At 33.2% G+C, this 26,082-nt stretch overlaps 3 protein-coding genes across 6 annotated transcripts; all 3 read right to left on the bottom strand.

Annotated features, from left to right (window-relative positions):
- Nucleotides 1–1,799: 1,799 nt before the first annotated feature.
- Nucleotides 1,800–6,879, bottom strand: LOC140832612 (protein EARLY STARVATION 1, chloroplastic-like). Its single transcript, XM_073196721.1, has 11 exons — nucleotides 6,254–6,879; nucleotides 5,457–5,548; nucleotides 5,106–5,299; nucleotides 4,096–4,135; nucleotides 3,868–3,949; nucleotides 3,673–3,750; nucleotides 3,454–3,579; nucleotides 3,066–3,187; nucleotides 2,583–2,622; nucleotides 2,287–2,361; nucleotides 1,800–2,183 (listed from the first exon to the last, which is right to left on the bottom strand). Exons 1-11 carry the CDS (start codon nucleotides 6,529–6,531, stop codon nucleotides 2,024–2,026), a joined length of 1,287 nt encoding a protein of 428 aa, XP_073052822.1. The 5' UTR covers nucleotides 6,532–6,879; the 3' UTR covers nucleotides 1,800–2,023.
- A 1,657-nt stretch (nucleotides 6,880–8,536) lies between these two features.
- LOC140832611 (WD repeat-containing protein DWA2-like) lies at nucleotides 8,537–15,681 on the bottom strand. Of its 4 annotated transcripts, none has more exons than XR_012118140.1 (14): nucleotides 15,526–15,681; nucleotides 15,361–15,444; nucleotides 15,139–15,271; nucleotides 14,441–14,552; nucleotides 13,592–13,691; nucleotides 11,978–12,105; nucleotides 11,496–11,565; nucleotides 10,820–10,908; nucleotides 10,501–10,546; nucleotides 10,200–10,273; nucleotides 10,035–10,108; nucleotides 9,907–9,965; nucleotides 8,880–9,712; nucleotides 8,537–8,800 (listed from the first exon to the last, which is right to left on the bottom strand). XR_012118140.1 is itself a non-coding variant. In XM_073196720.1 (13 exons), the coding sequence occupies exons 1-13, from the start codon at nucleotides 15,568–15,570 to the stop codon at nucleotides 9,671–9,673; spliced, it is 1,056 nt and encodes a 351-aa protein (XP_073052821.1). In that variant the 5' UTR covers nucleotides 15,571–15,681; the 3' UTR covers nucleotides 8,537–9,670. The 4 variants fall into 4 exon arrangements, 1 of the variants encoding a protein (XP_073052821.1); XR_012118141.1 differs by having other exon boundaries at nucleotides 8,537–8,972; nucleotides 9,100–9,712; XR_012118142.1 differs by having other exon boundaries at nucleotides 8,537–8,880; nucleotides 9,127–9,712.
- A 2,561-nt stretch (nucleotides 15,682–18,242) lies between these two features.
- Nucleotides 18,243–24,203, bottom strand: LOC140832610 (O-fucosyltransferase 16-like). The gene is made up of 10 exons (XM_073196719.1): nucleotides 23,720–24,203; nucleotides 23,578–23,631; nucleotides 23,399–23,489; nucleotides 23,173–23,249; nucleotides 22,569–22,657; nucleotides 22,306–22,486; nucleotides 21,647–21,828; nucleotides 20,299–20,401; nucleotides 19,115–19,446; nucleotides 18,243–19,012 (listed from the first exon to the last, which is right to left on the bottom strand). Exons 1-10 carry the CDS (start codon nucleotides 23,864–23,866, stop codon nucleotides 18,595–18,597), a joined length of 1,674 nt encoding a protein of 557 aa, XP_073052820.1. The 5' UTR covers nucleotides 23,867–24,203; the 3' UTR covers nucleotides 18,243–18,594.
- Nucleotides 24,204–26,082: the final 1,879 nt, after the last annotated feature.

Below are 26,082 nucleotides of genomic sequence, written 5' to 3'. Positions count from 1 at the left end.
TTGTGTGAGACGGTCTCACGAGTCATATTTTGTGAGACGGATCTCTTATTTGGGTCATACATGAAAAATATTACTTTTTATGCTAAGAGTATTACTTTTTATTGTGAATATCGATATATTTGACCCGTCTCAAAGATAAAGATTCGCGAGACCGTCTAACAAGAGACCTACTCTAAAAAATAATACTTTTTCATAAACGACTCAAATAAGATATCTCTCATAAAATACGACTCGTGAGACCGTCTCACACAAGTTTTTGCTTAATAACAAAATAAAAATAATATGATTAGTAAACTAGGAGATCAAACAACATTCCAGTTCACTTTCTTCGTGATTTTCGTACGATTTCTTCTTATATATGTTTTATTTTATTTTTAATAATTTTTAAAATGAATATATGTATGTCCACTTCTCGATTTAAATATCTAAACAGAATATATATATTTCTAAAATATAGTTCGATTTTGTATTAAACATATAACATAATTAGATTCTATTTATAAAATCATTTAATATATATTCCACAAGAAAAGGTGTGAATTTTCGATTGCCTTCTGAAAAGGGATTTTTTTATTGTTAAAGTTCAAATATTAAAACATATTATATTTCGTTTTAAACAAATTGGCTAGAATGAGTTCATTTATTTTAATTTTGTGTCAAGTTTCTAATAATATCTTTTATTAAATATATTCATGTTTTGAACAAAAATAATTATAGCGTTTTAAAAAAATTATAATGATATATATCACAATTAAACATATCATAATAAAATAAAATTATTTCAACATTAAAACATTATATATAAAATAAAAGTATGATAAAATATTTATCATTTAATATAAGAAAAAATATTATTATATTATTAATAATGCATATAACGGTGGGACGAGTTCACTTAAATTGGGATATGCTTGTCGACCCCGTAACCCATCTTGAACAAGGGAGTTTAATATGGGGTAGATTTTGTTTTTGTTTTTGTTTTTTTGTTTTTTTTTTTTTATGGGGTAGAGTTCATTGGCATCCCTGATTATAATTATACTATCACAGTAGATTTCAAATCTTTATGAAAAATTATAATTTTAGTCTGATATGTGTCTGTTTGCAAGTTTAGTACGCCCCAAATTAGCTTATCGTATATGTAGATTAAATATGAAACCCGCCGCCCAACCTCATTTGGTCCTACAAATCCGAAAAGAGAGCCTTTATCGTATATGTAGATTAAATATGAAAACCCATTTGAAAACGATGATATCAACAATTTAATAGAATACCTTAACAGATGTATTTATTATAGAGATTTATTAATTTTTTAAACATCTCATTTTTGTGGAGTTCATATATTTTTTTAGATTACAATAAAATTTTCATAAAATCTTGTAAATTTATTTTTGTAAACTTTTTTATAAACTTTGTGAATTTTACAATTTATTATTTTGATTTATTTAATGTATTTAAAGTAATAATTGAATATGAATAACGTTCATTTATTTAAAATATTAATCAATATAATTTTTTTTTACTTATTGACAAAATATAATAAATAAATTATTACTAAATTTGTTCATATTAAATTAATTCATTCAAATCAACTAAACATGTTTATTTAATTAATAATATATTTTTAAAATCAAAATTATAATAATTTCATTCATTTTAAGTAAAATTTTATATGAATTTTTAATATGAAAATAAAATAATGAATTAATTAATATATACATACATTGTATGTATGCAACTTAAATTTTATAGAGTATATAAAAATCTAGATTGAATATCGTTATATTTTAAACTCCACAAATGTCGATAAAAGTCTGACACCAATATACCTCCAAAACTCGTTCAACCAAATGCCCAAAATATCCTAATCATTGATGATATGCGGGCAGCAATATTTGAAAGAATGAATAAAATGGAGAATGAATGGAGAAATATTCTGCAACACATCAAGTTTTAAACAACTCCTTACACATAGATTTAGTGAACTTCCAAAGCACACAACTCATTTTGATTTTGTGCCATTTCATCACTGTGAAAAAGATGACTCGGGTGGCTCTTCTGCAGGCGGGGGAGCCGTACCAAAGTCGATATTTGGAAAGACTCCCGGAGGTCTCTCTCGAGGTTGGATGGACAGTAACTGTGTTGAATCACCCACAACATCAGCCCATCCATAATGTGGTTCGGCCCTTCGATTACAAGTTAAAACACGTCAGTTTGTGTACGAGGAAGCACAAGAGACATCAAGTATAGAAGATGGAAGAGTTAAATATGATAGGGAACAAGACATACTCGTAGTATGTTTCTTCATCTACAACTATATCCCAGCTTTCTCCGGTTGTACTTTTGCCATACTTGTGCACTTTGCTGTAAAATAAATTATATATTGTCAATTTCTATGTTCAGGAGTAATATTGCATCTTTGCTGCTGCAATTGATACAAAGGAGACAATGGAGGTGCAATTGGCTACGAGCGGAATTCTTGCAAGAAAGTTTCATTAGAAACATTTTCAAACAGAGAATTCTTGATAATCATCGTAAAGGAAGCTAATTTTACTAGCAGAGAAGATTGGTTGTGTACCACTTACCCGTTCCCAAAGTGCTCTTCTCCCCATGTCCTTGACCACCCTATAATTTGGACAGAAATCAATAAACAAGGAAAAAGAACATCACCGAAAAGTCCACTTGATCAAAAGTAAATCGATTTTTCTGGCATACTGAATCATGATTAGATTAATTCATTTAATGGAACTTTAAGAAAGGATTTGTACAATTAATTAATAATACATATGGGTATCAAAAACATGTTCTTAGTTTCAGGATGGTGAACATATGTGCAGAACCAGGGTTCGGATAATTAATACTCTGTTTTATTTGATTGCTCGATATGAATCACAAGATAATTGTGTTCATCTTTCCACATTTACGTAGCATCATGATCCATGAAACTAGCGAGTTACATATGACAAAAACTTGGGTAATTAAAGGGACTACACGGACTACACTCCAGCACACAAATGACCAAGCATATGTTTGTCTATTTGCCATACATATAAGAGTGGATCACGTACTTTCAGCACTAGGTGATACGTGCCATGTCTCTCCTTGACGTGAACCTATGCTGGCAAAAAATTTCTCTTCCCACTTGTCTCCCCATTTGGTTCCGAGTTCAGTCTCTGCCCACTTGTCAGTCCTGGAGATGAGACATCCCATGGTATACCGTTTCAATCCGATTTAAATTTTCATGCACTCCTACTCACAATAGACAATAGATGAACAGATGCTAAACCGATGAAGCCTAACAAGAGAGCTTTTCTTTCTTGAAAAATTATTCAGCAATGAGATTGTCGCATATAACAGTGCAACTGTAGACACCTATGAAGTTATCAAAACCTTGAATAATCCAAGGCAAATAGACGCCAGGCCAAAGGAAGGAAAAAGAAAAGGGTGGAGAAATACCATTTCAGGACTGATCCCCTTCCATCATAATGCTCCCCCCACTTCTCCCACCATGATTGTTCATTTAATCTACCATATTTTTGGGCACCTTTCTCAGTCCAGCCTTTGGCATCATACTTTTCCCACCTGCATAGGACAGTAATTAAATTTCATGTAGAATTGATCATCAAATGCAAATTAGTTAATGATATTACTAGAATTGGATATAACTTATCTCACCAATTTTCATACCATCCAGCATTTTCAGTCGCTGATTTCGCTTGTTTCTGTGCACTCCGTTCAATCCTAGCTAGATTACTGCAGTAAAATAAATTGGTATCTGTGAGGATGGTAAAAGTACATAGAGTCCGCAAAAATGTCTTCTTTTATAGTTTTTAAAATATGAATTTTGCATTGGTGAATTCAAAGTCAAACCTCCATTCATCTTGGTGAAGAACTTCTCGCCAGGTTTCCCACCAAGAGTCTCCTTCTCCATTTCTTCCTGATTTCTCAACACCTGTATCAGATCAACTGAAAATAAGCACTTCAAGATGGCATGAGATCCTGAGGGAAACAAACCTAACAAAGAATCTCTTTTTATTGAATAACCAAAACAATCCGTGTTCAGTTGAAAAAAGTTCATAAAGAACCGAGTGCCAATACCTAGCTCTTTGTATCCGGTCCAATCACTTTTCTCCCACCACTGTCAAGGAGATCAACAAATCCAATTAAATGCATCCACCTGGGATGATACTTAATAAGTTCATAAAAAAAGAGGCATATTTGCATGTGACTATCTTGCACCTGGTAATATTAGGAACTGACAAAGTTTTCAGTTACTTCGAAGTTCAAGAATACAACTCAGAAGTTAAACACATGAATTCATTCAAAAATTTCAGGAGACATTGAAACATAGAGTGTTCACATCAAGAAAAATTTTGAGAATGCTTAATAATTTAGTGGTTGTCATGTTCGCCCCAGAGGAACAACAGGGCTACCTGGTTAGGTGATTGAATAGTTGATATGCTTTATAACCAGTCTATTATACAGTCAAACTTCTGTTGTTTTCCAGGATAAAATATTTGAAACCACAGTTTTAACTGTTCCCCAAATCCAGTTAACAGGATAGCCAATAGCAAATATTGTTAAAAAACATTATACGAACGACAAATTGTGAAGATATGCTGAAAATTTGTGATTCTAACAAGCTCAGGGTTAATCATAGATTGATATGCAGTCAGATACAGTTGTGCTCTTCACCTTTCTTTTGTGAATTAGATACTTTTATAATGCATAACCTTAATATAATTTGGTCATTCTGAATCCCGAAAACTTTAGATTAGAATATTATGGTTTCAGCAGCACAAACTTGATTCTGGATAAGATTTTCAATTGTCAAATGGCATTATAACACCGCAAAGGAGTTTTCATGCGATGAAGTGTACAAATGTTCACCAATAAAAGCCACAAATCTTCAGACTGCGGAGAAGACCCATTTTCTGAGTAATACGGCTTTGTTTTGATTTGACTGGAATATAAAAACAAAATTCTGTAGAGAAAAACAAGAATACAGTGGAGCAATGTTCCATGGTTTAATTGACACAGAAAATTCACATAATCAAATAGCTTCACATGTTCAATGCATTAAAATAACATTTACAGCATTCATATACCGTTTCTTTCCATTCTGAGGTGCCATCATGGCTTTGACCTCCCATCCGTGTCCATCTACATCTGTAACCATTGTCTCCAAGATCTTCTCCACTTTCACGGAACCAAGTACTACCGTCTTCATTGGTTCCAGATTCATTGACATTTTCATTTAACAAACTTATACCCCAGTCTTTCTCATTTGCGATTCCAGTATCTACAGCAGAAAGAGTATTACTTACGATAAATGAAGCCAGTTCATAAAGAATCGAACACTGTAATCAAATATGCGTTGACAGTTGATCGAGATTCTTCGACACTTCCGATTTAACAGTTGTTATCGAAGCCAGAGCTAGAAATTACAAATGTTTTACCTCGTTTGGGGGGAGAATCTCGGGACTGAGGACCTGAATTTCTTGGCGTGCATCGGAAGAAGAACTTCTCTTGTTTTGAAACAAACCGAGATCTACAACATACCAAGATACATAACTTTTACTTCAAATAAACAAATACATCTATCCTTCATCACGTAATTGGAGAAGGAGGATGTTTAATTTACCCAACTGACAAAGATATACACTAATGCTATCATAGTTATTCTAATCTATGCTAATAACCATCATCATGATCAAATATGCGTGATTTTGCTGAACGATACTATAATTATTGTAACGCTCGGAAGAGAAACTGATATTTAATTTTCTAGTTATTGTCATATAATAGATAATCACCGGTTGGGCATCTCTCACGCATCCTACATTTCCAGAAATTTTAAATAAGCACGTCTATTCAGAGCCTATCTTATTCTTAGACATCCACTTGTTACTCTGAAGGAAAGAACATACCAAATGAATCAACGACCCAAATCATACAGTTTTCGACTTCTCAGACTACGAAAGACATCGCTAGTCTACGTAGAATTCATAAACGGCAATTCTCAGGTTGATCTCATTTGCCTAAAAGCCTCAAGCTATATTCTAACAAACAAGTCACATCAAATCAAATCGTAAACTGTCAGAATTAAATCAAAATCAAAGAAAATATTAAGCAGCCTTTTACGCCCAAAAATCCAAAACAATGAGAATCACAACTCTATGCAGAAAGAAAGATGAAACCTTTTTCTTGTCATTTATGCACTGAAAAAAGAAAAGGCCGAGTAAAAAAGGCTTACTGAGAAGAAGCAAAGGGCATGGCTGGGGCCATACCACGATAATTTGAGCTCTTATTCGGGTCAAACCGGCGGTCCTCGAACTTCTCCACGCTCTTACCCGACCCACTAACCCTCCGAATCTCCGAACAACAGCACTTTACAATTCCCTCCGCCAGAGACCTCCTCTTCTTCCCCCGCACCTCCAGAACCACTCCATTCTTACCATTGACGAGCGCCACGTCAGTTCTCCTCAATAGCCTCACGTTTAACGGCGTCGCAAACCCCCTTGCAGCCGCCATGCCCGCCTTTCAAAATTTTACATCAATGCCGTTAAGCAGCAACAAAATCTGGCTAGAGAAGGATCAATCCTCCTCGCTTCCGGCCAAAAAAAAGAGGGTTTATCAAATGCAAATTGTTTAACCTAGAAACACACACAATTCTTGAGAATTGGGTTTATAGGAAGAGAGATAGGCGGGGAAAGGAAGAGAAACGCAGGCATTGGTGCAGAGATAACCGGATAGAATCGGAGTGCTGCGTTTTCCTTGATCTGCGGTATCCTTATATATATTCCAACAGCAGCGGGGAGTGAATTGAATTGGCGTAGGGTTAAGTACGGAAATCGGATTGAATTTGGTCAGTAAAATGATAAATTAAATGAACGAATTGGTGGTGTTAGATCCGGCAACAGAGAGGGCTGCGAATACACGAGGGGGGCAGTGGGTCCCTTGAGCACCGCAATTGATAAGCCACCTGTCATAATTTCACTCGTTATTGTGACTTCGAGTTCTACTGGCTCGACCATTAACCGACTATAGAAAAGACGAAGGTCTCGTAAATCTTTGTTTATGATATTGATCCATTTTATCGATATTCACAATAAAATGTAATATTATTAGTATAAAAAATAATATTTTTTCATGGATGATGATCTGTCTCATAAAATACGATCCGTGAGACTGTCTCGTACAAGTTTTTTCTGAAAAAAAGATAGGTCCGACTCTACTCGTTCTCCGTTACTTAGCTATCGTTGCACACATTATGTGTGTGTAAATTAATATTATGGGTTAAGTTTATGTAATTTTATTTTTAAAGTATTTTTTTAGCGAGTTTAAATTAACGGATTGGTAAATACAAAATTTAAATGGATTTAAAAAAATAAGATTAAAGAATTATGATTTTGAAAGCTTTGTCTTTGAACAAAGAAAATGAATGTGTAATTTTTTTAGACTATATTTGTAATTTGATGTTAATGTCACATTGACGAACCAAATCGATTAGTACAATTGCATCAAGTTTAATATATAGTAATAGATATAATAAATAACAAAAATCATGTGTGTTTGTCTTATGAATCAATTTTATTATATATATATATATATATATATATATATATATATATATATATATATATATATGATCAATTTGATTCGTAAATTATTTATTATTTTTATTTTAAAAATATTATTTTTCGTTTTAAATATCGATTGATAAAAACTATTTCACATATATATGTCCATTAAACAGTTGTATAGAAAACCTAATGCTACTTGTACATGAATATGCGTGTATGAGTAGCTACTAGCATCCTATCATATGAAAAATCTAAAATAAATAAGATTTCATACAAATAAAGACTGATAAATTATCCAATTTTCAAAAGGCAAGGACATTTAACCTCATGTGTTAAAGAAAATTAACATATTTACATCATTTAAGTGATTTTATGCTTGATTTTCAAAAACATAAGATTTTAAATTAAATTAATATTAGGCAAGAAGCTTTTCGTTTTTTTGAATTTCTACAAATTTAATATATATAACATCAAGTGTAGTATAGTTTGTAGGAGGAGATCTGTACCGGATTTCAAGTTGTATGTCGTACCTTTGTTTTTTTCAAGTGGCAACTTTTTTACTAATGTGTTTCTGGTTTTGGGTTCCAACCATTTTACCAAAATAAGAGAATAAACTAACAATATTTTTGCAAGTCGTCCAATCCAAATAAAAGAATAAACTAACTCTATGAAAAACTTAAAAAATTATTATGAAATTTTTCTTTACAAAATTTTGCAAATTCATGAAAAAAAAACCTCAGAATTATAATTTTTAAACATTTACAAACACTACCTTAATATCACCCTCCAAATACGCTCACTTGACGACTGTTCGTGACGCAAGTGACGACGATCAAATTAACTGTGTATTGTCTACGTAGATCTGTTTACCAGCCAGGTGAGTTCATTTACGGACCAAGTGGACAACTACTAACCAGTCGGATCTCGAGTGTACAGTCTACGCGACTCATTTATTTTAACTGCATCAACCACAAGAATATTTCTTAGCGGGTTACCGGGAGCCAAGTGGGCTCTGGTGGGCCTCCGACAAGACGGGCTTTGGAATTAGATTCCAGATTTCTAGACACTTATTTGAGATAATGATAGCGGAGATCCTATGTCTTCCGTCTTAATCATTACTTGCATTCCACGTGTCAGAACCAAATAAAATGTTGGAAAGGAAAATGGATAAGATTAAAAGTCGTGTATGCTTACGTGCTCGCTCGGAGGATGAGTTCCTGGTGGAAAAGAGTGACACATGCTGATGACACGAGAATGACTAATCATTTAGAGGGAATTAGGATAAGCTTTACGCACACTATATATTTTTGCAAGTCGTCCAATCCAAATAACAAAATCTCCGACAACGCTGACAGTTTCTCTTGTTTTTACCTCTGGTCTTCGAGTGTGCTGACACCACAATTTGATCATAACCACGAAAATTATATGAGTTGCTCCTTAAAGTAACGTAATTAAAATGCTTGTCTATAAATGAAAGGACACATGCCCGAGGAGACGAGAATGACTCATCAATTACGTGGAATTAGGATAAGCTTTACGTCACTGTATATTTTTGCAAGTCGCCCGATCCATTTGGAGAAACAAAGAGACAAAATTTCCAATGATGCTAAACGGTTTCTCTAGGTTTTTCCTCTGGTCTTTTGACTGCTCTGGCCACAATTTGATCCTAGCCATGAAAAGTATATGAATTGCTCCTTGAAGTAACGTATTTAAAATGCTTGTCTAGAAATAAAAGGGAAAAGAAACAAAAAAAGATCGGACACTTTTGCATATCCCGAGCTTTCCGATCCAACCAAAACAAATTTCGCTAGTCCATAAAATCAATGGATAAAATCAATGGCTCCTCACTTTAATAAAATTCAAAACTTATCCAAACCACGTTTACAGTGTGAAGGGATAAGGAAAGAAAAATCAGCATACCATATGACAGATGGGACCGATGCGACACATTTCATGGTCGTCAATAATAGCAGAACTTCGCAAGAAACCTCGTTGAGATTAGATTTAACAAATGAATAGCTGATATGCGATACAAAAAGAAAATCAGCAACTGGATTACGTATGTCGCACCCACTAAATCGTTCACTTCATAGTTTAGGAAGATGAGGTTTGATGGATTCCACGACCACCTGCAAAGAGAGAACAAACTTACAGTAACCAACACTCCAGAAGAAACTCGTGAAAATTGTATAACCATAGCAAAAAAATCACACATATTAGTCGAAGTAGATATAGCGATGCGTCAAATAAGGGAAAAAAAACTTTGAGCGTATAACATAAATCTTAAATTTGGATAGGTAATCTAGGAAATCAGCAATCTTACCCTCCCATCATAAGACAGAGACGCAAATATCCAAGGTTCTCGAGAACTCCAAGCAAGACCTGAATTAAAATGAGCTGTTTATTAGATTCAGAACTAAAGCCAAAAGCAAATCAAGTTTGCAAAGTTACCATAGACGCTGTCTTCATAATCACTGTATGAATTGAGCAATGGATCTGTACTCCGCTTTGGCGGCCCCACCAAGCTGCCAGAAAATGACATTACCTATGACTTATGAGCAACACTAAGAACCGCTGTTATGGAAACAAGTCCTGGTAATTAAATGAACCACAGACCTATCTAATGTCAGCTCATCACTGCTTGGAGGAGAGGCAAACCACAGATTGACAGCCGAGTCAGTTCCAGCACTCTACAAAACCTTTGCATCATCAGTAAAACATCAGTATATAAAAAGAGAAACTCACATCTGATCTGGAACCCAATTTCATATGGAAAAATGGATTTGCTTAATCATATGATATGGTGATAAAAACTCCGTCAAAAGCATCTTCACAGGGGCAACGACTGTATAACATCCTGCGTGCATAAAGAGAGTGGGTGTGAAGGATTTGTAGACAATAAGGAGCAAGAAGGTACCAGAATTAGGCCTTGATACTCAGGGTTACATTTTACTGTCCAGGTCCTGTGAAAAAATTTCGAATATCACCATTAAAATCAATTATGAGAAAATAGCAAGTGATTAAACAATCTTATTCAAATGACAAAGGTACTGGTATACAATTAGTAAACAAATGCAAAAGAAAGAAAAGAAAATATATCATTTTTAAAGAACAAACAACTAAAAATAACTAAAATAAACAGAAGTAAAGGTATCCAAAGAAGATATATGTTTGAAACTCTCACATAAATGTTAAAAATATAAGCTAAACCAACATTTGATGCTGCAAAAATTTACCAGTGCGAATGTCCAGGGAGATCTGAAACTGGGAATTTCAGCTTCCTGAGGTCCCAAATATGTATGCCAGACTCATCTTCTGCAGTTACCTGTGAAATTAAAAGGGTCTTATGGGTTAAGAGATGGACAACGTGTATGTTCTTCAACTTGCCATATTGCAACACTTAAAAGTAGTCTAGAATGGGACTGCTTCATTCATCACCAAACCCTGATATTTCTACAACCAAACGATAATTTCTAGGCGTGGCCGGTGGCTCAAAAGACAGAATCGAAAAAACTATGATGGGAAGTGTGCTTCGAAAGAGAAAAACGTGAGCATGCCACACAAGACTGATTTGTCCAACAGCGAAGAGTTTAAATATTGCAATGTAGGTTCAAGTTTAGATGATTCTAAAAGTTGACTATTCCCTTTTTACCAAGAAAAACAAGATCATCTGAAGTAAAAGATCAGGTAAAATTTATTAGAAAATTCTCGCAGATGAAATGGTCAAATGAGATTTAAGGAAAAAGATGAGCAGTGGCAGTTTAATGTAATCTCATGAACATATTAGACATCGGTATACTATGCCCAAGGACCTACTTGAGACTAGGACAACCTTTTTTTTTTTTTTTTGATAGGAAACATAGGACAACCTATGGGTTTGAAATGCACTCGTGAAGTTTTCATGGTACTTACAAGCATGTACCTCTTTTTCATGTTGTAGTCTACATTGCGGACATGAGAATGCTCAATGGAATCCGTCTTCCTGCATGCACGAGAATCATAAATAATAGTCACAATCAAAATGTTTGTTTTCAAAATACGTTGTCAACTAATTAAACAGCTAATAAATTTACTATATCAATATTAGTAAGTGATAGCGGCAGGACTGAAATTTTACTTATACCATTCATGGCAAACTCGAATAAGCAGGAAGTACCAAAGTAGATTCTCATTGCAAATGACAAAACCGCAACAAGGCAAGAAAAAAGAGGGTTGTACTATGCATTACAGCACTGAATAAAACCAAACTGTAACTATACGCATAAAAGAATCATGAAACCAATTTAATAATCAAACAATCCACATACTGCATAACTTGAATATGAAGCTAAAATAGGTTCCCATTAATTTGTTTCTTAGAAATATGCAAAAAAGTTGAATCAAAGTTAACATACTTCATCGTCCTCAAATCCCACAGTTGTACCGATGATTCACTTGTCAATGAAACAGAATTGAAGTCATGAGGATCCCAGGCACCACCAGATAGATAATGAAGCATGCCCACAGATTCTTGTGATTGTACCTAGATTACACAATAGACAATGGATAAGAATTATCCAGAACATAAAGGGGTCATTAAGTGGTTCAAGATCCCTATTTCTGCGACCAAATGCATGTTGAAACACATCATGATGCAACATGGAAACAAATCGATGTTGATAAAGAACTTATGGTAACTCGTGACTAAATCTTCTGAACAAATCAAAATGGAGAACAAGTGATCAAATAAAACTAGCATCGCAATCTATTTGATTGCAAGAAGTGTAGCAATAATTGAACTTAAACCAAGGTAAACAGAAACTGAGATGAACGTATAAAGAATAAATTTAACTTTTTTGTGAGAAAAATAGTGGAGTGAAACCAAGGTAGGTCAATATAAAGATTGAATGAACGTTATAATTTTCAAAATTGAGAATGAAAAATTCAATAAAAATTATTGGCAACAATAATTCACATTTGCATCTCACATAGATATTCCATGCATTATAATAAGTGTACAAATCACATTTTATTATGAAGAGATAATGATTCTGAAAGAGTGAGAGTCATGAAAACAGTTGATTAAGAAAACTGAAAAATCCATTCCAACTCACATTTCATTATGAAAAGATAATGACTCTTAAAGAGAGAGCATTGCAAAACAGTAGACTAAACAAAATAACTCAGACCAAAGTATGCTTATAAAATCAAGTCCTGAGGATAATATTCATAAACAAGTTTTAAACACATTTCACCTAAGCATTCACAGCCATTATTTATCCAGAAGCATATAACCTGAAGGCATCAATTGTACAGATGACACAAAGCACGACTACAAATAGGAAAAATAAATAACCATTTTTGACAATTACGAAAAAGAAATTAAACCATCTTCATGTGAACCAATAAGCACAAAACATGACATACTGAGAGGAGATGATTCAAATCGTCATCATAGCACATTCTCGCTAGTTGCGGTGTAGGCTACATGGAGAGATGATTCAAATAAATTAATATTTCTTCGCTTTCTTTTGTTCACAAAACAAAACTAAGGAATCACCAACCAAATTGAATTTGCATAGGTCTTCATAAAATCATAAAATGGCCATACAATTGGGTCTAGAACCATAATTATATTGATATCTTTGCCTATAGCACCAATTCATTTTCAAAAGACGGAACTTTCTGCAGAGAATTTAAATCATGTTGCTCGAGAAACAGTGAAATCACTTCAGGCAGTATTTCAACCCTTGTCATTACCAATTCTTTCAACGAGGCTATTTTTCCCTTAGCAGCTTCAACTTTCATTGGGGAAGATGTGAGGAGGGGCCCAAATATAAGGGGGAAAGTCTAAAATAAGATTTTCCAACAACCTAGAAGGACCATACATAAAGTCAACCATTTTTCAAAAGTAGGGGCAGTGAAGTAAAAACACAATTGACTAAAAACAGTGCTAATTCCATAGTATGTTGTCTATAATAATCAATTATAAAGCATCTCTGTCAATTGTAATGATGAGTTATGCATACCTGAGCAGTCTTCTTCGAAATATCTAAGCTCCACAAGAAGAGATTCTCCTCATCAATACTAACCAACTTGTCATGCCTTCCAGTGGGCCACCAAAGTACACTGCAAATAGTAGCAATATCTTTCAGTATATAAAGTAGAATTGAATTGCTAGAGCAGAGGAATTCCAGCAAAATAAAGGATCCGTCTTGTCCAAATTACAGCGTGAGTCCAAAGAGCATCAAAGAGGAAAAGCTCAGGTTAATAATAAATTAAGTCCTAAGGATCTTCACAATCTATAAGTGTACTCAATGTTCAAAAAGGAAGACATTCTCATTTATGGTCCTTCCAATCAATCATGGGACATAGTCGTCAACTGCAGTATCTGTGATTCGAAATTAATAGGCCATGTAGAAACAGATTGCCAACCATGATGTTCTACCAAACCATGAAACTTAATCTAAAATTGTATCAATTGATGATGCAATTTGTGGATCAATACAGAGTGTAAAACCCATATCAACTTTCATTAGCTCACCAAAGTCAGCTACCACGAACCTAGAGTTTTTTTTCCCACAGTGATATTTTACACCAACTGAAGAAATTGAAAAGCAGGTATTAGCATCGGGAAGCTTCTAAAATCTGAAAAGTAAATATATCAGCAATTCGTGGGAAATATAACATTTTAGCTTTCTTTAGATAAGTTGCTTCATTATATGCAGGCATTTCAAGTACTCAACACAAACTTTCAATCACAAGAGTGTCATATTCACATTATATAAGGAGAAGAAATGAGAAATTAGGCAAAATGCTAATAATTGTTACAAATCCTGGACCAGCTCATCTATTGCTGATCCACAAAGAAAGATCACCTTCTAATCTTGCAAGTATGAGAATCCAGAGAAGCAATGCGTTCCAATTGAGGGGAACTCAGCTGGCCGTATAACTCAGGAATTTGCCAGACCACTGCCTCATATGTTTCCCCTTAAAAAACACAAAGCAAACATCAGCTAAACAGTAATCGAGATTAAACCATATGAAACAGTCTTGTACTTTTTTTTAAAGTGAATTCAGCTGTTAAAGAATCTATGTTTAAGAAACTGTTCGTGAACAATGTGATAGATTTAGTCAATATGACTTTCTCCTGCCTATGAAATAAAAGTTCACACAGTAAAAAAATAATGATAACACATAAACAAGAGCAAAGGAATCAGGTGGAGGTGAACAGCATAACATTAGGAATTGGGAAATATCCTATTTTTGTAACTAACTGTAACCAATTTCAAGATAAAAGGCAAAAACTAATCAAACTCTAGTAGCCTGCTAATTATATCAACATTCTACCATTTCTTAGCTTCTCGAGTCCAGTAAGTGTTTCAAATTAAGAGCTTAAATGCAGTTAAAACTAGGCTACATTAACAATTCAAGCTCAAATAAATTTATACGATGGGGATCCCAAAAACTTGCTTAATTTTTAGTCATAACCAGATTTTACAGAAAAAATCTAATAATTGCATAAGCTAGGATAATGAAGCTCTGTAATAATCTGAAAGTGAGTGTAAACAACTACCAGAAGAGAAAACAGTAGAAAATATGCGTTGATCGAAAGGACAGGATGCGAGATCCCATATTTCATTCGGATGCGAGAACAAACCCTCGCAGATCAATTCTGTGCCACCAGAAGAAAGCCTTATCAAATGTACCTGCAAATTCACAGATTATTTTGATCAACATCTTCCGAAATCCAAACTAAAACGGCGCTAACTGAGCTCGAGTAAAGATCAACACATACTTCGTTTTCTTCTTTAAGGCTAAGAGTTCCTGTTAAGAAACTGGTGTGATCTACATCTGCTTTCACATCGGAAATGCACCTCGCCTACAGAAATTAAAATTCCATCCAGGTTTCAAATCTTTTCACCAAGTTATGTTTAGTAGATTCAGGAGATCTAGAATTGACCTGATATTTGAGTCCATATCCAACGCCGGTTGATCCTCCTTGCATTGTACAGCAACTCCACGATTCAGGAAAAAATTGCCAAAATATACTTGAGCGATGTGTTGAACCTCATATACATATTCCTGAACTGTGGGCTACATCTGCAGTTGAAACATTGGATTGGGCTGATTGTTAAAATTTTCGAGAAGGCCCAATTTTGGATCTGGATCTTGGATCTTGGATCAGGATATATCTATACTATTATATTATTATATTATTATTTATTATATTAAGGACGAGCACATGATAGTAACTACCTAGGAGGACATCAAGTTTTTTTTTCCAATTTTACCCTTACATGATATTAATATTACACTTTTGTTTTTTGTTATTTTTTTTTTAAAATTTCAACACACACTTCTATTTATTTTTTTTATTTCAACAATTTAAATATCAATGAGTGGGTCTCATGTGAGACCGTCTCACGGATCATAATCTGTGAGACGGGTCAACCCTACTCATATTCATAATAAAAAGTAATACTCTTAGCATAAAAAGTAATACTTTTTCATGGGTGACCCAAATAAGAGATCTGTCTCACAAATATGACCCGTGAGACCGTCTCACACAAGTTTTTGCCAATATCAATTTAGTCACCCCATAAATTATCAAATTACATTTTAGTCCATTGATAATGATAAAAAAAATTGTACACACACATCGCATGTGCATAGTCACTAGTATTAACTGACGATGAATCCCAAATTCTTACAAAACAAAGAGATTTGAAATCATTGTCAAATCTTTTTTCTCGAATCCAAATCCAACTTTTGTTTGGGTAAATTCATTTTAGCTGGTTATTTTTTAATTATTATAATTGCTTTCATATATATCTCAATATGAAATGACAAAAATTTGTGTGAGACGGTCTCACGGGTCGTATTTGTGAGACGGATATCTTATTTGAGTCATCCATGAAAAATATTATTTTTTATGCTGATGGTATTACTTTTTAGGAAAAAACTTGTGTGAGACGGTCTTACGGGTCGTATTTGTGAGACGGATATCTTATTTGGGTAATCCATGAAAAAGTATTACTTTTTTATGCTAAAAGTATTATTTTTTTTTGTGAGTATCCTAGGGTTGATCCGTCTCACAGATTAAAATCCGTGAGACGGTCTCACATGAGACACACTCTACTTTTATTGTGAATATGAGTACGGTTGACCCGTCTCACAGATTGGGATCCGTAAGACGGTCTCACATGAGACCCACTCATATGAAATTATTTCAAATCATTCTTTAAAAAATACTTCTTGAAATCCAAAGCATCCGGTCCAAATGCAATGCAACGTATTTCAACTTAAAAAATTTAAGTGATTTTCAAATTTGGTTAATATAAAGTCAAAACAATTTCAATAATAATTGTGATATATTTTTTTAAAAAAACTCTCAAAATGGATTTCGTTTGAAATCCATACTCTATATTCTTCTTCAAATCAAATATCTTCATTCAAATTAAGTTCAATCTATCCAACACAATGTAAAATGTCAGAGTTCAGGCAAAAATGTTTGAGAGAGCTCTAAGAAGCGCTTCTTAGATTCTGGCTACATAAAAGTGCTTTTGAGTATATGTGAATGTTAACTTTAACTTCCGTAACATTTATCCAAAAAATAGAAGTAAGAGTATTATGTTTTTTCTTGCTTTTGCTTTTTTGTTTAAAGTTTAAAATTATAAGTTGACATTTGTATTGTTAAAATATTTTTCATATTATATTTATTTTTAAATAATCATTTTTATATAATTTGCATTTGCAATTTTCTTTTTTTTTACATATTTTTTGTGTTTATACAAATTCTGTCCTTTTTTATATATTTTTATTAATCTTATATATTTTTTCAAGGATATAGTTTTGGTTTAAATAAAAATTAATTTTGAAGCACTTATTTTCCAAAAATTCCACTCAAATTTTAGTTTGTATTAACTTTAGATTTTTATTTTCAAACGCTCGCTACTTTAGCTTCTCACCAACTTCAAAATAATTTCTAGAGTAATCAATTTAAAATAAGCAAAATCTCTCCAAAACTACCTCGGCGTGTGAAATTATAACGACGCTCTAGTTTCAAAATTCCCACTTAGTAGATGGAAGTTTTTTTAGTTTCATTTTCTCCATTAGAGTCAATCGCTTGTCATAACAGACCAGTGGTAGTAACTCACGTAGCCGAACAAAATATCACCTAATATGGGGTTCAGAGTGTGCTGATAAGGTTAATTAGACGTTTTGTTTTATTTTATTTTTTTGAAAATTATATTTATTAATAAGGTAAAAAATAATTATACAAATACACTGGACATTTCAAGAGATAGAATAACTCAAATATCAAACAATATATTTGTATAATTATTATTTGAGTGTTGTTCCAGGAGTTAGCAAATTTATTTTACGTTTATATGTGTAAAAATTACAGTCGGATGAAAAATGGCAGAGGCCCAAAACTTGTCAGTTCCTCTTTTGAATCTATCTTCTTTCCAAGCTCGAACCGAGACAAATCTCCATACATATTGGATACCAAGCCTGAACGACCACACAAATATTTAATTTATCTTTGGAGTTCGAAGGATCATTTTAAGAAATGAAAAACGAGGCAACCTCTATATAGAAAAGATACATCAACATATTTCAATTAGTAGAATACCTCAGGAAGATTTGAGGTGTGTTTTTTATACAAAAATAAACAGCAAGAAAATTTACACAATCCCCAGAGCCATCCATTTCCCTACCCTCCCTCAAGTTTTATGATACAACAATTATTTACACAATGTTGAAAGAAAAAAATCAGATTTATATACAGGTTTTGAATCGATATCTAAATAAATTTCCTCAAATTTGCTGCCAAGTTAATTGGCAAAGTAATGTTTCCGTGTTCTACTTTTGTATACACACTACGGATTTAAGAAAATATTGTCTGCTGTCCATGCAGCATGTTATTTACAGCCCTCCCGACTCTCAAGACCATGAGCGGACTAGTCACTTGAAGCAGCAGATTGATTGAACAGGAAAGCTTATATACACTGATGACTTTCAGCATTCAATCAGAAAGGAACTCCTCCAACTCAGGCTCTTCGGGTACTGTGTCATAGTCTGAGGAAGTTTCATTGCGGGGAAACTTGCCCAGCTGATTCATTTGATCATCTTCATCTTCAGGATCAGACCATTCTGGTTCATCATTAGGGTTTTGATCTTCGACTGCTACATTTGTGTCTTTCTTATGTTTTGGGATCGGATCCATGGTCTTTTTGGCTTCAGAGTCTTCACAAATGCAGGAAGATGGGTTTTCATGAAAAACACCCCTCCCGGGCCTCACCTTCGGCTCTCCCATGAAACCTCTCTGATACACACGAACTTTTGAGGCAAACTCTTCCCAGGTCATGTTATTTCGGTTCAAGAACAGTCTGTACAGCTTCTTAGCATTTGGACGAATTGTCGGTTTGTGTCCAAAATATCTCCTGAAAGCGAGAGCTATAAATGCATTAGAATTTGGCGATGAGAATAATTAAAAGTCACAGAAAAAAGTAGAAACAAAAAATCAGAGGGAAAGGAAAGCAAACCTTCGCCCTGCTAAAATTTTGGCCATGTTTCCGTTGTTATTTGTAACAAACACATCACTTTCATCGCAAACTATAAAATCAAGTGCAGCCATTCGAGAGGAATACTGAGAAAAAGGCTGCAACTCTTCCTTCTTTGCTATGGTATCTTTCGAATAGAAATTGGGGAAAAGAGCCTTTAAGGGGGCCAATGTCTCTTCCCCACCATATACTTCTCCAGACGCTACATAAATATGAGTATCTGTGTCATACCCAAGGGCTCTTAGCACAAGACCAACTTCCTCAGGAGTAAGGGGGCATTTCCCTTGCCGTCTCCCTCTCTCTGGATCACCAATCTGAAAATTAATCCATGATACTCAATTTTGATTCATGTTGCCTATTAAACTATTTCCAGAAAGTAGAAAGGTAGTTTGATCCTTTGTGCATTGAAAGGACACACAAAGCAAATGAGCCAGCAACTCAGTATATCAAAATACTCGCTGGAATTGTATAGAACATCAACAATTACATCCTTCAAGTTAAAATCTAACTAAACATATCTCAGTGAAAACTCTCCATTTATGTAAGTTGGTTCAAAACAGTCAACTCATAGACCAACCGCCACCAACTTCCCACCCCAAAAGAGAAGGAAAAAAACTACCTGGTTCTGGAAGGTAATTACCAACCAATTATTGTTATTCAACTGTGTCTCATTGTTTTGCCATCCTCATTAAGACTTACAAAAAAGGCAAGTAATCTTTCCAATGTTAAATGGTAGCATAGTAAACCCCTCTAAAATTAAAAAATGGGACCCATTTCGCACCTTTTCATTCAAATCTAAAACCAACCTAATGTCAAAATTGATTAAAGTTTTGGGGGAGAGGGGGCAAAATGCATATTCTAAGACTTTTTTGTAGTGAAAGATCTTACTTAAAATGCCAATGAAGATATCACCGTGCATTTTCACGTATTTTTTTTTATTTTATAACGCATAAAACCAGATCTACACAAACTGTTAATTCCTTCTGAGGTTGGTTTCCAGATTTAAATGAAACTTCCAAGTTGGTATATACTTCAAGGTTTATAGAGTAAAATGGCACATTTTGAGTTCAGGAATTAAACGGTAAACCCTCAATACTTTGAGGATGAGGGCGAAAAATATGTCATTAAAAAAATTAAACACGAAATGCTGAAATATGAAAACTTACATGTAAAGTTTTCCACCTCCGCCGTATTTTACCCAATTCCTTTCTTTCTTTGTCTCCTCCACCATAATAACATCCCGAGAATGCAAGCATATCAGGTTCAAACCTGTAAAAGAAAGCAAAACCTGCATAAAAAACAATCCTAACTTGCCATTTCAGAATAAATCGACTGGCTCTTCAAAAGCCAAAAGTAGATTAAATGAAAAGTACAAACACTAATGACATGCTTGGTAGGATGGAATGAGGTGGGAATGGACAATTTCATTCCATTTTTTTGTTTGTATAGCTTTTGGAATGTCATTCCAATGGTCTTACCATGTTGGTTGGCATTCCCATTTTCTCAACTTTATATATATATATCTCATTTTATTTTTGAAATATTTTTGGTATAAATATTTATAATAATAATTAATAAAATCAATAAAAAAATATAATTTTATTATAAATAAAATTATAAAAATAGTATTAAATTAATAGTAATTTTTAAATTACAATATATATAATAATTGAGTAGGTCTCTTGTGAGACGGTCTCACGAATCTTTATCAATGAGACGGGTCAATCTTACCGGTATTCACCATAAAAAAGTAATACTCTTAGCATAAAAAGTAATATTTTTTCATGGATGACTCAAATAACAGATCCGTCTCACAAAATACGACTCGTGAGACCGTTTCATACTAGTTTTTTCCATAATAATTATATTTAATAAATAAATAAAATAATAATAATAATTACCATTTAATAATAACATGGTAAAACAACGATAATAATAATTAAATATGATTAATAATTAATTCAACAATAATAACAACATATATTAATATAATCATAGATAATGATAGTAATAATATAATATTAATAATAATAATTAATATTTTGAGTAAAAATAATAAAACTATAATAATGATATACCAAATAAAATATTAATAATAATTATTTAATAAAAATTATAATAAAATAAATAATGATGATGATAAGTGATATGAAATAATATAGAATAATTATTATCTAACTATTTTTTATATAATATGATTTGATTATTAAAAATAATTGTATTCCATTCCATTTTTTCTTATGTCAATCATAGGAATTAATTGTATTCCATTCCAAAATTTATTCAATTCCTATCTTATTTCATTCAACCATACCAAACATGACCTGAATGCAAAAGTAGAAAACCCAAAAATCAAGAGGTATAATTGTAATTACAAAAAGATCAAGTGAGGTATCTAAAGAAATATATTATATTATAGGTAATCAAAATACCATGCTGATGAAAGATCTGAAAGGGAAGTAAAGGAATAAGTTCAAAATCGAAAAACCATTCACCCAAACATCATTTAGGCACCTTAAATGAAGAGCTACGTAGTGCTTGCTCCTCACTCTCATTCTCTGCACCAATTTAGCACCCATACCAAGAATGGGGTCTGTGAACTTCAGAGCATGATAGTTGACTCTGCACCTAAGCTTTTGTAGGTCCACATCCAACCTATTTGAAAGTCTATAGTCGAATTTGGTCAGCTGGACAGCCTGTAACAAAAATAATTCCATTAAATAATTTTCTGGGTAACAGCAAGCTAAATAGAAAAAAGTGGAGAATGGCATCATCGTTACTGGCTTGAGAAAACATGAGGCTAAACACAACCCAACAAGCAGCCACAATTTGTTTTCGAGTGTTTCAGTAAATCATTACATGCAGAACTAGGGCCAGTCAAAGTATGAAGAAATTGATCAAGTTATATAGGTCATATATTACATGTATCCTAAAAGCTATCACAAGACAACATTTAAAAAGGTAGGTGTTCATCTTGGCATGCTTGGCTGAATTGATACATGAACTCTAACCAAATCAAGAAAAACATATGCAAGACAAACTGCAAATTGCAACTAATAATATGATTCCACAGAGTAACAAATTCACTTTTATTGTCTCCATCTGTCGAAAGAAGTATACGATAGAGAAAAGGTATACAATGTAAGGATAACAATTTTCACGAGTCAACTCACATGTTTCTTTACAAGTACTGGTAATAAACGGTTAACATAGCAACGTTCATTGCATTTTCTTGGAACACGCATAGTATATGGATTCTGAACACGCTTTCTTCTGGGGAGCTCTTTTATGATTTTAACATCTTTTGCTAGATATGATATAAACCAATCAACGTTGAAGATATCTGAAAAGTTGCTGCATAAGAAAGTAACATTGAAAACCTAGAAGGAAGCAACAAAAGTGTAAGAGCTACTCAAATGCACTTTAAAGGAAATACCTATCGTCCTTCCAGAAAGACTTTTTGTCCAATTTTGGGACGACGAGGGTTGCGTTCAAGATGCGAGCAGCAACAACAGCATCAGTTATCTGCAAAGAATTCACAATAAGGACAAACTTCAGATCCTAAAGGCAAGTTCTAAATCCATCGTGCAAAGCTAATTAAGCTTTTACCACCATGCATGTCACCATCTTTCTCAACTGAACTTAATGTTTACGATTAGGACAGAGGAAACTGGCATAACATAAATTATGTTTTAAATTATTATTATATTATAAAACCGTAAGTTCAGAGAGAGAGAGAGAATGTGATTCATATTCTCTACGTCACAAAAAATTACATGTATTTCACAAATACCCAAGGGCAATTAACGATGACAAGATTATGATTAATACATCTTCCATAAAGTGTCAATAAAAACACACCAAGTCCTTGGTTCCAATTCAACACAATTCCTAATACTTCTCTTCCATTAATTGACACAAGTAAAGGGTGAAAATAATAACTCGTTCTTCAGAAAAGCTTGACCAATAATTACAAATAAAAATCCTTCACGATCCATGACAAAAAGAAAAACAAAAGTGAGAATTCATGCATTTAATACCCCAGTTCTTTGCTGGTTTAGACCACCACTTGTTGCAATTGCCAAGTATCGATTGGGTTTTGTAACAGCAGCTGCTTCTGTTAATTAAACCATGATATTTAAGCAATGTTCAGCAAATATAGCAACATGAAACGCAGGAACCAGAAACAAATTCTAAATCAAAAAATAACACCAACATATCAAAAGGAAGTCACATAAAATGAATATGCTGCACGAATTTACACACTTGCAAATTTGTTGCTGGCAGTGCTGCACCCATGGTAAAACTTCGCATTTTTAGAGCTCCAAAGATCACGATCATGCACTCCCACACTGTTCTACATTTCATTACCCAACACAAATCACATTCAGTATAAAAACTCTTGATCCCAGCCATATTCTAAAGCGCGCAAATAAAACCCTTACCAGGACACCAAACTCTGGCGTGGCTCTATTTCCATCGCCAATCTCAACATCCATCTAAAACAGCAAACAAATGACACCACCAATTCAACAACAGCATTATCTAATCAACAAAAACAATCCTTTTGGAAAAAAATATGGATACCATCGTGCGGCGGAGGTGATCATCGCCGGTAGGAGAGGGAGTGAGAAAAGAGAGGAAACCAAATAGGATTAGCAGAGCAGCGGAAATGGCACAGATGGCCGGGATCATGCGGCGGCGGAACTGGTGGCGCCGCCGAGGAATGGCCATGTATAACAACGGCCGGCGACCGGTAGGGGAACGGATAACAACCCAGAAAAAGGAGAGAAATGTTGTGGTTCAGGGGGGGAATGCAGGGAACGAAGTTGATTTTTTTAACTTCAAATTTGTGGTGGCAATGTTTGAATTATTTTACAAAAGAGAACAGAGGATTGGGGAAGCTGGAATGGTAATTCATTATTTACATCGACAATTGGGAATTCACAGGAAGCATCTCCAGTAAGATCTTCAGGATTTAACGAGATTCAATTCGAGTGATTTGCGCATAAATGAATGTTAGGGCTTTGTTTGGGATTGGATAGGACTTTGAAGATCAATCAAGTAATGAACCATATTCTTGTTTTTTCCCCTTTTTGATTTTTTGACTTCGACTTTTTTTTTTAATTTTTTGATGGGATATAAATTATATATATTTTGTCATTAGTAAGTCTATTATGAGACGATATCGCGAATCTTTATCTTGAGACGGATCAATCCTATCGATATTCACAATATAAAATAATATTTTTAGCGTAAAAAATAATAATTTTTCATGGATGGCCCAAATAAAAAATTTTTCTCACAACATACGACACGTAAAATTGTCTCACACGAGTTTTTATCTTTTACCTTTGGTGACAACAGGAATCTTTTACTTTTACTTTTTTTTGTCGGTTTTTTTGAAAAAAATAAAATTAAATAATTCAAAACTTATCTTATTTCGTGTCGGCAAAACATGCATTATTTTATTTTTTTAGGAAACATGCATTGTTTTTATATTCATTCAAGATTGATTTTATTTTTTGTGCATCGTTGAAGATTAAACTATTCAAATCCCAACCAAATGTTTTTAACACGATGTAGCCTAGCCTAGCAAGCAATAACATCTGGAGAAAAATTTACCTGATAATATCTTTACTATATTTAATTATATCATTTTATCTTTAATTATCTCATATATATGAGCTTAAATCACGTCTTATTATCAATGTTCTACAAAGAATTAGATGGTAAACGAGCTATCATCCATCGCTTAGTGTTTAGACGGCTGCTTAGACGGTTTTTTAATCTAAATATCTAATTCTTCTTGTTCATCTACATATTTTTTTAATAATTCATATTATATCATATTCAAACTCAAAATCAATTGCATATTACTTATTTTTATCCGATGCAAATTTATAGAAAAATCTGTCGAACAATTTTTCTTAAAAAATTAAAATTTAAATAAAATAAAAAATTTATATATATTAAATTAAGCGGCCTCCTAAGCAGTTCTAAAAATGGGGGACGTATCCTTCTAGAATACTGTTTATTATTAGTTTTTTTTATCTATAAATTAATCTCTCAAAAAATAATAAGTTCAAAAAAATGAACGTAATTGGGAGCAAAAAAAGTATTAAAATAAATAAATAATGAGTACAATTATATGTATATATATATATATATATATATATATATATATATATATATATTATATATATAACATATGTGTGGATCCTACGTAAAAGATACGTAAGACACATGCACTCGATGATTGACTATACGTCTGTACGTATGCATGTGTGGATTATATAATTATACCTTTATTCACGCTGCGTTCCAACATGGGCTACGAACTCTTCAACAACCGATCCCTTATTTAATTGCATGGTGGTATCGGTAAAAATTTGTGTGAGACGATCTTATGGATCGTATTTTGTGAGACAGATCTCTTATTTAGGTCATCTATGAAAAAATATTATTTTTAATGTTAAGAGTATTATTTTTTATTGTGAATTTTGGTATGATTGACTCGTCTCACATATAAAAATTCGTGATATCGTCTCACAAGAGACGTACTCTTTTATATTTGTAGATTAATTTAGGAGATTTGTTTAATATGAGAGAAGATAATTATTATCGATGATGGGTGGAAGGTTTGGAAATATTACATAATATTTTACTATTTTATATTTTTATTATAATGTAATTATTATCTCGAATTATTACTTACATATTTGGACGACAATAACTATACTCTATTGGGAGTGGATCTTCATATGAGGATCAATCTTATCGATATCTACAATAAAAAATAATATTTTTAACATAAAAAATAATATTTTTTTTATAGATGATCCCAATAACAGATACATCTCATAAATACGATCCGTGAGTCCATCTCATACAAATTTTTGCCGACGGTCAGATAAAACATACCGCACCTGGGGAGCGAGGGTTCACAC

This window comes from Primulina eburnea, chromosome 5 (genome assembly GCF_022965805.1).
Source record: "Primulina eburnea isolate SZY01 chromosome 5, ASM2296580v1, whole genome shotgun sequence".
Taxonomy (NCBI): Eukaryota; Viridiplantae; Streptophyta; class Magnoliopsida; order Lamiales; family Gesneriaceae; genus Primulina; species Primulina eburnea.
Note: the sequence above shows the minus strand (reverse complement) of the source record. Positions and strands in the feature narration are given on the sequence as shown.